This window comes from Bombus vosnesenskii, unplaced genomic scaffold (assembly GCF_011952255.1).
Source record: "Bombus vosnesenskii isolate JDL3184/JDL3185 unplaced genomic scaffold, Bvos_JDL3184-5_v1.1 scf7180000013753, whole genome shotgun sequence".
Lineage (NCBI taxonomy): Eukaryota > Metazoa > Arthropoda > Insecta > Hymenoptera > Apidae > Bombus > Bombus vosnesenskii.
The window spans coordinates 196700-210281 of record NW_022883205.1 but is presented as its reverse complement, the minus strand read 5'-3'; the positions used below and the strand labels follow the sequence as shown (position 1 = coordinate 210281).

General features: G+C 44.3%; 1 protein-coding gene across 1 annotated transcript; it reads right to left on the bottom strand.

Annotated features, from left to right (window-relative positions):
• Positions 1–11242: 11242 nt before the first annotated feature.
• Positions 11243–12506, bottom strand: LOC117238901. The gene is made up of 3 exons (XM_033504101.1): positions 12456–12506; positions 11734–12399; positions 11243–11653 (listed from the first exon to the last, which is right to left on the bottom strand). Exons 1-3 carry the CDS (start codon positions 12504–12506, stop codon positions 11243–11245), a joined length of 1128 nt encoding a protein of 375 aa, XP_033359992.1.
• Between the last annotated feature and the right edge of the window lie 1076 nt (positions 12507–13582).

The window sequence follows — 13582 nt, the reverse complement described above, 5'->3', positions numbered from 1 at the left end:
AGCATCTTACCGCCTTACCGTCGTACGCATCTTTAACGCCTCGATGCCAACTTCTGCCAGCAGGATTTTCCTTCTTGCCTACGCCAGCACCTCCGCGTATGACGTCTTCGCTCCCTCACCCAGGGTCAGAGTCACCGCAGATGATCGTGGTGAGCGAGGGAGCGCAGTCTTCTTAGGCGCTTGCACCGGTACATCTTCCGGGGTTTTTGCCGAGGTCCCCGTCGATGCGGCAGCCCTGGGTTTCGGGGTGCCTTTTGTTCTCCTCCTAGCCTGAGCGTCTGTCGCGGATGAAGCCGTGTAGACTTGGCTCCCCACCGTTCTTTCTGCGCCTTTCTTCACCTCTTCCTTCCTCTTTCTCTTTTTCCTTGGCTCGACCACCTATCACTCTCTACCCTGCCACTCCCTCGGGAGCGATCGTATTTGGGTGGCGCTGTTTGTGCGAGCCGAGGTCACCGAATCCTGTCTGGCTCGCGCTTCACGGCAGTGTCGCCTATCCCCGACGCGCTCCTTAATGGCCCTTATGATGGAAGCTCCCAGCTCCTCTTCTTCTCCAGAGCAATGAGACGCGCGTTGTCGCTCTGTCCTTTACTCAGAAGACACCCCAACTCGGAAGCCGAGGCGCGGCACCGAGAACACTCCTGGGGCGCGCTCAGCGCCATTCTCGCAAGCTCTTTCCGCGGGGCCTCGCTTTCTCCTCGAGCAACGATGGCCTCGCATTCGCGAGTCTTGGGACCTGGGTAACGCATGCGAGTCTAATCCTCCTGGACAACTCCATCGTCCCGGTAGCAAGAGAGGTTGCCGCCTCCTTAAGGATCTTGATGTAGGTTCCCTTAAGGTTGGAAGGTGTAATCGCCACCCTGATTATCTCCTCGACCCTCCTGATCATTTCAGCGCCGATATCAACGGCCGTGGCGGTCCTCATCTCACGCACAAGATCCTCGGGCATGTCCGGGGTAGTGCAAATCATCTCCTGTTTCTTACCCCCAGATCACCCAGATGCTATAGAGAGGTTCGACCTCAACGAATCTATCGATTCCTCGTCATCAAACCTCGTGCAGGTCCTCCAGTATCCTTCTAAAGAATATGGGCCGACATTCGGGACTATGGAGTGGGCCACAAAGGCACCCTCCTGTCCGTCCGTCGATCTCAATAACCTCCTCTGATTGCCAGGCGCAGGAACCGATCCGGGAGCCTGACGGTCCATCCCCGAATGACCGTGATCGTGAGATAACGACGCAGCGGGGCCCACTTGACTGCTCACATCTGCGCCGATCTCAGGTATCTCTCCCCTGCACCGTAAACTATATTCTTTTTACGTTTGCTATTCATGTTATCTATTTGTAAAGTTTTGCCGAGGTCGTCACCATCAGTTCCAGTCCTAGTGCCACTCACTCTTCCGCACCCTACCCCGGTCAATGCCGGTGCAGGGTGACAGGGGGTCCCACGAGAAGGTGAGGTGAGTGGTCTTGGCAGATATGAGCCCACCAACTTCTCCGAAATTCCCCGCATCAGATCGACGAGCTGACGAAGGCCAAAGGCACCGACCAGCCGCCACCCAGTTATAGGAGAATATCAGATCCATAGGGGTTTCCCAGGGCGTAGGCCTATCCACCTCGTGCTCCCCCGGTATGAGTCCGACACTAATCCGCTGCTATCTGTCTAAATATGTATTCTGTTAGGTGTTGTTGCATGTCAATTGTTTTCCTTGTTTCTAACTCTTGCTTTCGATGTACTCACAATACAGCGATAAAAAAAAATCAGGCAATAGCGATCAATTTGTAGAAAGTAATCGATAACAAATTGTGAAATATAGCGTACAAGGAAATGTTAGTAATAACGTTTAATAATTGAAAGTTACCGAATGAAATAGGATAAGAGCTTTGATTTTTGTAGAAATGTGAACAATTTTATTGTAATTTGCTAATAAGCCCGACAGTTGAATACAATTTGAAGTACAAAATGATTACATTTTGATTACATTTCTGGTAAACATCATCCATGATATAAGTTACTTTAAAAAGGAAGGAAGTGAGTTATATGTGTGTAGTATCGTAAATATAATATTATAATGATGATTTATTTACGATGAATGGATTGTACAGATGTTGATTAATCATAATAACGTATTATGGTCTAGACAACGCAATAGTTAATTTTTAACTCTCGTCACAGCGGATCCAACGCTCTCTCTCTCTCTCTCGCGCGCGCGTGCGGACCACGCTCTCGCGACAACGCTGGCAACACTCTCACTTCTTGATTTGCACTCTCTGACTTCTCAAAATGGTACTGCCCGTCCTTCGATCTTTTTTGTCTTCTTTCGGAGACAACCCCCACTACACTCGGGTCACGCCACCGTTCGCGCCTATGATCGCGTATGCACCTTCCTTGTATGTGAAAAAACGAACTGAAGGCGAAACGACGTTTCTGGAACTATACGCTTGTCGCTACATTGTATGCATTTCGTCGGTCCTATACGACGATCTGTCTACGGCACTGCATTATACTATCCCGAGAAACTCGAACTTAAATATATAATGGACCAAGCGTATGCCCCCCTTTTTTGATAATACATGTGAGAACAAAACGGATAGCTTTTGCTTCATTGGGAGCCTGAGGAACGCGCTGCGTCGTGAAATCGTCAGATGAGAATGTGAGGCTCGTTTTCTTAACGTTCGTCTTCTCCTTATTGCGACATAACATTTAAAGTCATTCGACGACAACCAAACCTCCCTGCATTCTTGTATAGTTATAAGGTTTTAAGTTACTACCTCCCTATATCGCTCCTTGCCACCATAGCTTTGTCTTTGATATATATCGAAACCAAATCGGAATTCGTGGGCCGATATCGATAGCATCGATAATATCATTAATATTATACTTAATAATATTCTATAATACTCAATAATATTTAACAATTACATTTCATTCGCCTTGTTCATTCGATTACTGTTACGTCCGGTGACTCTCTACACAAGCCAGACCCTATACCGCGGGCAAGATGGTGGCCAAACGTCTACACGCCCTTATTGCGTATCCCCAATAATCTGAAGGACCCACCATAAATCTTGGCATTTTCATAGTTAAGGTCCTTCAGATCAATCAAGTATATTTTTAGTTGAAGTATTCTTTACATTTATTGTCCGCTCCGAAAAGGTACGGGAAATCTGACTTTTCTTACGTCTAGTATCTCCTGTTAGCAACTTTCTCTCGGGGGTGGCTAGAACCTTTCCTTACCCACCAACCTTGTAGCTTGACCAATTTACAGCAATGACCGTTGCTCTCACTTTCCTAGCCAAAATTGCCATCAACGAATCCGATGGGCCCGTGCGCTGGATACACTGTCCAGATATAGCTTTCCTCCGCGAAAACATCGTCATCGAAGTTGACTGGTTTAGCATCCGTGGATCAGTCAACATCTCTTAACTGCTGTTTCGTCCTTAGATCAGTCAAGATCTGTTGACTGGTTTAGCATCCTTAGATCAGTCAACATCTCTTGACTGATCTGTTATACTTAGACCAGTCTGTTCGACTGTTCGCAAAGAGACGCGATCGCGGAGGAGGCGTGTCAACGGGAGTCGTAAATTTCCGTTACGATTAGGTAATCAATGCCACGAAATGACCGATGCCCTATTTCGGTTAGGATAATAGAGGTGGTGGAATTAGTATAACACTGGATTAATAGGTTATAATATACAGTTTATTGTAACAACTTGTCTCGCGGAAAATATAAATGTTCGGAGAGACTCGCGTGGTAAGTTACGATGTCGAAGTGTAGTTTACAATAAGGTTACAATAAGGTTAGAAGTGTTTGACTCGAAATGTTACTAGTAAGAACACGATGTTAATCGTAGTAGGAGAGACTTACAAGTAGTGAGTGTCACGAAAGGCATAAATCGCAAGTAAGATATGAACAGAGAGATGTGTTCAGCGATTTAGCTACTTGGCAACTAACTTTCGGCTGCCGCGTTATTACGGAGGAAAGCTCGTTATGGGTGTGTCTAGAGTACGAAGAAAGCGGATTCGTTAGAAAGAGCGCGGGTAACGATCAGCAATGCCAATTGGTTAGAAAAAACGTTGGTAGATAAAAATAGGTGGAGGAGGTCTCCTGCTAAACGTGGATCGTTGGTGGCATTGCTCATGGGAAACCCCCGCTTTCTTCGTAATTTTTAAGAACGAACAATAAGCCTACGGAATGTTTTAAGGATCAGTTATAGACCAAAGACACTTACTGGACTTGAGAGTCTTGATTGTTAAAATACTAAGGTTTATTGAAGGTCTGAGTAAGGGTAGGTGGATATTTGGCGATCAGTCAACGAGGAATGACGTACGGTTTATGTCACGAGACGTAACACTGTCACCATTCAGTCATTACCACCTAATGACAACATTCGCAATTATTTAGTTGCCAACCCAATATTATCTCAAAAACTTATGTTCTACAAGACAAGTTGTTGGAATAAAGAGCATATTTTAATTTGTTAACCAAATGTTATTATCAGTTCAACCACCTCTATTATCTTAACCAAAATAGGGGATCGACTAATTCGTGGCATCGATTACCAAATCGTAAAAGGAATTTACGACTCTCGTTGGCGCACTTCTTCGCATTTGCACCTCTCCGCGAACGGTCGAACAATTACAAACGTACTATTTACTTCGATAGGGGACAGTGGTCACTATGTGCAAAGTAATGCAGAAACAAGAAAATAACCGAGAATTATGTCTTCACTTATCGATCCGCTTTATCCTTATATTCTTTCCTAGTGCGTTAAAACGCACACATGATTTTCAGATAGTAGAACATTTTTTTAAACTTTAAGCTAATTTCTTATCAGGAATAAGCGTAAGAAGGATAGTGAAGAATTATTCGATAACCTAAGCAAGAAGATGAAAATGCCTAGAGATACTGTGTAGGATTTAGTCAGTAAGTATTAAGGAGGTTCTAACGAGTTGAGTGGTGGTGGAAAGAATTCACAAAGAATAGATGGTATTAGAACAACCAGCAGAAATGGAAGCCCCTCTGAAGCAAAGGGAGAAGAAAGTATATTGTTTTATTTCAATTCTATATTTTTTAAATAATCAAACATAGGTTGTTACAAATATCCTGCTCGCATGACTAGGAAAATCTTTCCTTTGCGTCTTTCAATTAATGTTCAACAGATATTTAAAGGAATAAAAGTTATACACGTTATTACGCCAGGCGACTCTCTACCTGGCACAGGTCACACACCGCGGGCCAGACGGACACCAGATGTCCGCTCTTCCGTACGGCGTACCCTCAATAGCCTTAAGCACCCGTCATAAACCCGAGTAACTTGTCTGCTAAGGTCCTTCAGACCCAACAAATGTCTTTTTCTAAATCAGTTTCTAAAGACTATTGTTTACTCGGCTTGACACGGGAAAGTTAGTTTTTCTCGCGTACGATGCTTCCCACTAGCAACTTTCTATCGAGGGCGGTTAAGACCCTTCCTAGTCCACCAACCTTCGTTTATCCAATCCGAAGCAAGGTATACTGCCCTCACCTCCTGACCTAAAATGGCATGATCAAATCCGATGGTCTCGTGCGCTAGACACACCCATCACTAGCTTTCCTCCGACACAGCATCGTCACTCAACTTCACTTCTTCTACATCGTTGGAAAAGTCAAGCACGAAGTCTAACGCTAACGCCTATCGTGGCAGTCTAAGCATAACGCGAGAGTTGGTTCTCGGTATTGTCGAGAATACATCTCCTCTACTAAAAATATTATAGTGCTACGTCCACCAACATACTACATCCAATTATAAGAGCCCTGCTCTAACGTACATATCTATCTTATCTTCGTGCCATAAGTGATTATCTATTTATCTATGCCCAACAGTGTAATCTAAGTGTTGGAAATATATAATTTATAATTCTGTGAATCACAGTGTTATACAAACTTAATCGCCCCTATGATCTCAACGGAAATCAGGGGATGGATCAATTCGCGGTGTCGATTGTTATAATCGTAACGGGAATTTACGACTCCCGTTGACGTCTCTCCTCGCGACTACGTCTCTCCGCGATTGGTCGAAGTTACACACGTTCGCACGACTTGTTTAGACAACAAAACAAAAAAGCGAAAAATTTAATAATGGATTAGCGTATCTCTGGAAACAATTACTTTCGCACGACGTGAAACAGAAACCAGCGGTTCTTCGTACCTTATTACAGCCGGTAAACACGCAAACTCACAGATCGTGCTCGCAAAAATAAATGTTCTGACGATGTTTGCCAAGGATGGTCACAATACTTTTAATTTTTTCCGCATACGTAGGAAATACAGAGAATTTCCGAAAATCAGTCAATGAATTTAAACAAAAGATTAATGACCAAAAGAATTTGCAAATGGCTAAAGAAAATAAATAATACATAATAAGGAACTTGAAAACTTTTCGGGCATGGTCCCTTAGCATCTAATACTTTACGAATAAAGCTACAGTTCTATATTCGTACGTGTATTCAAGTGGAAATTCCGGTTCGCAGAGGTAGCCTATTAGAAAAATATAAATCGATTGATCTAGTAATACCTAAACTAAATCCGGAAATTCTTTTAAAATTATCCAAACATTCAAAATCGGGAGATAGTCACATGGCCAACACACAAAAATTGGCAAGTGCAATGTTTGCAAGCTATGCCAACATTGATTGAAGAATCAGACAGTATCAATAAAGTTTGATGGAAAATTGCATTATGCACACAAGCTCATCCCAGTAATTATGCATTGTGAAAGTCAAGAAAAGCTTTCACCGTAGCAAGAGTAGCTAAGGAAACGAAAACAATATTTGAAGACACAAAAGCAAAGGATTTTTTATTTGAAAAAAAGTTGCCTAAAATAACCATAGAAGACAAAGCGATGGATAAAGTAGTCAAGTCTATTAAAAAACAATTCTTTTGTAAGACCCAAGGATCAGCTTCGAATTCCCGACAATCGATTAGCCTGCAGGAAAAAAGGCCGTTTCACAACCAGCCAGGCTTACAACAGGAATGTCAAAATCTAGCGGGGCAAGCCAAAAGATTGTTTTCCAGGATGAAGCTCTCTTCCAATAACATCGCATCCAAATAGATAAACAAAATACTATTGCTAAATAAAATTAAAGTCAGCACATGGAGCGTCAGGATATATTTCGCAAAATTTGTCTATACACCAGGAACGCACAATAGGGGAAATTCCCCCCTGATCAGAAAGGTGATGACGCAGGTGAGCATCCAGGACTTCGGTAGAAACATCATTAGGAAAGCGAGCCTTCGCACAATCATCTGTATCAAGGACCTCGAAGAAAGGAAGACTCGGCGAAAACTCGACGGTATCCTCGTCGGACAGGCCCAAGTCAATGACCGAAGAATCATCAGGACACGATGCCAATGATGGAACCGCGGTGTCAACCTGGGTGGAAAGCAGGTTCTCTAACATCTTCAACCTTCGTTCCACGGCGTTCCACACCGCCACACCGACCACGTCTTCGCGAACCATTCGCGTACCTTTTGTGTGACTTCCTCTTCCCCTTCTTTTTTTTCTTCTTCTTCTGGCACTAAAACAATACACATGTTAGCGAAGACAAACGGATGAAACAACATACGAAACAGGACGAAGTTAAAATTAATTAAAATAACACATACTTGTACAGCTCGCACAGGCGCGAATATCTCCGTGTCCATAAGAAAACGTAAAACACCAATAAACTAAAAAAGCGAAGATAACAATCATATAAAATACTGATCGAAATCCGTACGATGTGAACAGATAACGAATAATCAAAACTCGTAACATGCCATAAAGAAACGAAGACAAGATAACCTCAAAATGTAAAACTATACACCTTTATAATTAAATTAAACACCGAACAAAACCATCAAAACCACGCACAACAAATTAAAATTTACTATTAACGCCCGTATTCTCAGAGAAACCGTAAATTACCAATAAACTAAAATATCGAAAGTAGCGATCATATAAAATACCGATCGAAATCTAAATAATGTGAACAAATAACAAATAATCAAAACGCATAACATTGCCATTACGAACCTCAAAATGTAAAGCTATACACCTTTATAACTGAATCAAACACCGAACAAAACCATCAAAACCACGCGTTACAGACAACTACTTCACGTCGTTTCCCATAAAACAACAAATTAAAACTTACTGTTACCTCAACTTAGACTAGCAATTACGATATTCACATTCTGTCACGTAATAACGTTATGATTCCCATGGGAACGAACTGTCACGTGACAATTATTCAAGATATAAATAAGCGTAGTGACATAGGACAGGCAGTTACCAATTTTCAGTAGACGTGTCTACACCTCCTATCTGTTAGTTTGTCTCAATCGAAATCAAGTTAGAAAAATTTACAAGTATTAACTAGAGTTACCATTTGAAAATCAAAGTGTTCACACTGTCATTCTGTCAGTCGAAGTCAAGTTAGCAAAAATTTAGAAGTAATAATAGTTAGTTACCATTTGCCAAATCGAAATGTTCATACCGCCATCCTGCCAGTTCATCTGTCGAATCAAAATCAAGTTAGTAAAAATTAAGCATTAACTGTCAGTTACCATTTTGTCAATTGAAGCGTTCACACTGTCACTCTGCCAGTTGTCTCTCGAATAATTGTTTCAAACGAAATTTGTAAGTGTTAACTACGAAGATTGTCCAAGCGCAATAAGTGCCAAAGTTCGATTAACCGCCGAATTGTATAATAGAACACTATTGACTCCGCATACATTTAAGGTGAGAATTTTGAAGTTTGTATATTCTCTTCTCTGATAACTTCGCAGTTGTACGATGTTGAAATCGGAATAAAAGTATCCGTTGGCAGTTATCAACGAACAAGAATATAAAGCACACGATGAACGCGGATTTTGCGGATAACTAGTGATCTGACGTAGCTGAAACGTTGTGCTGATTACACCATCGACCGTGTAACGTCAATTCACATCAGAGACCAGGTCACACACCGCGGGCAGGATGGCGCCTAGATGTCTGCACTCCTTGGCGCGTACTGATATGTACTGTATCACGTCTGACATGTTCCGTTAGCAACTTTTTCACGAGGGCGGCTAAAACCCTTCCTGGTCCATCAACCGTCTTATTATCCAATCGGGGACGGTGTCTACTGTCCTCACTTCTTTAAACAAAATTATCATCAACAAATCCGATAGTCCCGTGTCCTTAGACACACCCACTCCTAGTTTTCCTCAGACACATTATCGTCAGTAAAACTTCACTTATTCTGTATCCTTAGAATAGTCAACATATTTTTACCTTCTTTTTTTTTGCGCGCGAGGAGGGGAAAATGCATTTACGCATACCCAGCGACCCGCGTCACTAGGTTATCTGGGACTCCAGGTGACATCGTCATACCCACTAAAAACCCCTCCTCTTCCCTCTGATTTGTTAGACACAGACAACCCCAGCAGAGCCGATCAGCATTCATCAGGGTTGTCCTCAATCGTGTCGCCGCATATTATCGTCGCGTACTGGTGCCGCCCCTCCTATTCGCGGACTCCATCGCCTTCCCCATATCCCTTCTATATCTTATTATGCCCTTGCAAAACTCACTGAACTTCCTCTAGTATTCATCCCTGGTGACTACAGTGTCCACCAGGTTGTCCACACATATCCTGACTCCCAGGAAGTTCTCTAGCTCGGTTCTTGTGTCGATCAACCTAGGGCACGCGAATAAGACATGCTCGGCGTCATCATTCGGGTATCCACAGTCCCAACACTTCGTGTCGACCTCCTTACCGATCCTCTTACGGTAGCTGTTGAAAATGCCGTGTCCCGTGAGCATTTGCATCGTGAAGTGATCGATGTCACTTCTATTCCTGGCGAATATGGTCGCATTGCTTATTAATCTCCTGGTCACATTATCTCTATTATACATGCTCCATTCCGCTTGCCACTCCGTTGAGGCCTTCTTCTTTACTTCTTCCAGATCTTCCTTCTTTTCCGCCTGCCTCTCAATCACCTCCTCTCCAACAGTTAAGGTCTCATGGATCTTCTTTCTCTCGTATATCCCCTTCAACATTCGCACTTTCATGTAAATCGGTAAGTTCCCGGTCAATACACAAAGCGCCGCGTGGGATACGGTGCGGTAGGCCGTGGATGTGATGCACAGGGCAATTCGTTGCGCCCTTTTTATGATCTTCTTGTTTTTCCCATACTTCATCGCATCAGCCCACACAGGCGCACCGTATGTTATTATGGATTCCCACACGCTGTAGTATAGCCTTCTTGCCAAACCAGGCGGGCCCATAATATTCGGTAGGATTCCTCGTAATGCTCCTATCTTGATGCCCGCTTTATCGCACACCGAGGCAATGTGCTTGTCAAATTTCCTATTCGTGTCTATCATAACGCCAAAATATTTCGTGGCCTCTACCGTGTTGATAGCCACGCCGTCCACATTCAAGCCTATAACTTTGGGCACCCTCATGCCCGTAATGAGGATCACTTCCGTCTTCTCCTTAGCCAGCGTCAAACCCACTCTTGCACACCAATCGCACACTGTTCTCATGACCTCCCTTGCTATTCCGCCAACTCCTTCGTTTTTATTCACAGCGCATGCGATTGCCAGGTCATCTACAAACGCGACCACCTTAAACATTACCCTGCTATCTAGCCTTTCCAATAACTGATCGCAGACTATGTTCCATAGGAAAGGCCCCAGCACAGATCCTTGCGGTACCCCAGCCGCAACCAGATACTCCACCGTACCAAACTGACGATTGCTGACGATTATCCTCCTATCCGTCAGGTAATTTGTTACCAGTCTAATGATCTTGCAAGGCAGCTTCCTCCTGGTCAGTTCGTCAACAATGCTGTTCCAACTAAGGGTGTTGAATGCATTCCTGATGTCCAACGCAATCATCAAGCATACCATCCTATTCTTCTTGCAGGTGTCCGCGAATTTAATCACCTGTGTAATCGCGTCCACCGTACTCCTTCTTCTCCTGAACCCATATTGCCCCCTATGAAAGGGGTCCATTCCCATACATCTTTCGATAATCAACATAAGACACTTCTCCCACACTTTGCTCAAGGCCGGAAGTACACTTATTGGGCGGTAAGCATTAGGGAGCTTAGGGTCCCTACCCGGTTTACTGAGCAATATGACTCTCGCTATTTTTCAGCATCCCGGGATCCTACCAGAGTCTGTAATACTGTTAATCACCTTAGTGATAAGCGCTGTTCGGTTGTATACTAGCAGCTTAACAGACCCCATCTATTCCCACCGCCTTTTTTCCATTTATTCTACCAATGATTTTTTTAACATCCTCCTCCTCAAGCTTCGTGTTATAGGTGATATCCTCCCTGTCATGCTCTTCGACCTCTCTTAGCTCCGGTCTGCGTCCTATGATGAACAAGCCTTTTAAAATTTCTTTCACCTTGTTAACAGGCATGTCATTTGGAATCCCTTTCTTGCCACATCTGTTCATAATCGTGCGATACGGCTTTCCCCACGGATCCCTTTCTAGTATCTCACAGAATACGGCCCAGGCTCTCTTTTTATTCTCAGCTATTTCTTTCTTCAGCTGCCTTCTTAGCCCCTTGTAGTTACTAATAAGGTCTTCGATCCCACTGCCCTCCTTCCTCCTTACTCTAGTTACTTTCCTCAGGCACTGTGAGCCTGGGTTCTTAGTTCTGCGATCGTCTCATTCCACCAGTGATTGCCGTACTTCTTGTTTGTCGTGCAGCTCACCTTCTTCAGCATCTTGTCACAAGTTTCCACCATACATTTCTGCGGCAGTTCCGCCTTGTCCGCGTCGTCCGTCGTATTAAGATTCTGTACGTTATTGATCTCGTCAAATTTAGCCAAAAATATGTCGGGTGCAAGACCCCCCGTCACATATTTAAAAAATTTAGTTCGATCACTTACGGTCCTCGTTCTAAACGTATGAGATATGTATAGGTGGTCCGATGCTGTGAAAGCATTTAACACCTTGCTCCTTACGTGGAGATCGTTAACCATGTTTGTTGCACTGATTATGTCAGGGCAACTCGTCCTTCTGTTCCGATAAAACGTGTATTTATCGTCCAGCCTTATAGGGCACACGCCGTAACTGCACAGGGTTTCCATTAAAATTCTTCCTCGCTTGTCCGTGGTTTGACCTCCCCAGCAAGTGGACTTAGCGTTGAAGTCGCCAACCACAATCACTTTCTTGCTTCTGCTTACACCCTTCCTTATCACCGATGCAAGCTTGTTTATGACCGTCCTGTATTCCTCAATCTTGATATTAGGGAAGCAATAACCACTGAAACAGAGGATATCACCTACACCAATACCCACTAGTCCATCCTTCCTGTAGAGAAGCGTTTCATTCGGTGCTCGACCATTGAATTGCGTGACCCAAATTGACGCATCACCCTTTGTATCGTTATGCTAGTAAGGTGTAGCTGCCTGTACGGCTCGGATATTATTACCACATCCGGTCTAGCCTCGATCGCGCTCTGGCACATTAGATCCTGCGCCATCCTACATTTGTTTAGGTTAATCTGGAGGATTTTCATCCCCTCCCTTGTCTTCCCTGTCGTAACATTCTCCTGTAACTGGGGCACGCCAGGGACCCCGTCACATAGTCAAACCTAACACCCGTCTCCTTGCTACATATCGTGCAGCACGGTAAATTTGGGCACGCTGCTATCGTGTGGCCCCTTCCTCCACACTTCCTACAGACCTCCTTTCCCGGGCTCACAGCCTTACGCTTGTTTGCCCGAACATGTGACATCTATAGCACTTTGTCACATTGGGCAACACCCTGACTGTGGCTATTGTTAGGCCCGTCCTAATCTTAATATTGTCGCCGCCTTTATCGATGTACGCTTTTGGCAGAACAACGATCGCTGATTGCGTGCCCCATGGCGCCCTTCTCATCGCCTTGACTTCCAGGTCCCCGGTCTCTATGATTTTAAGCTCTTCCTTCAAGGATTCCACAAGCTCCTCCTTACTCACCAGCGGATCCACTTCCTTTATCTCCACCGACACCTTGTCCTGTAAGGGCGTCGCTCGCACCTTATCGCCAATAATCTCATTTATCATATTGGCAGCGACTTTCACCTCGCAACCCGCCCTCATTACTATAAGGATGTTCCCCGCTCTTGTTTTACGAATGCCCGAGCTTTCTTTAAGGACATCCTTCGCCGCCATAAGCTCTTTATATGTTTGAAGCCAATCCTTACCCTCTCCTACTCTGATAAGTATGACCTCGGGCCTTCTACGGGCTCTCGGCATCTTCGGCTCTCGATTCTCGGTAGGCGTCAACGGCGGTGGTCCGCGGTCCTCTTTGTCATTTCTTCCCTTTTCCTGTACCCTACGTTTCTCCCTCTTGCTCCTTTGGACCATCCACTCGTCCCCGGATTCGCAGGATTCAACATATCTGGTATCCATAGCACCCCTCCTCTTTGATCCGCATACCTCCGCATAAGAGGTATCGCCCCTTCTTATTTTCTTGTTGTCCTCCTTGTCTTTGATTTCCAGCGGAGAGACCGTCTTCCTTTTGTTTCTGGATTCTGAGGATAACCCTCTTTTGCCATCTCCGTTTCCTCTTCCT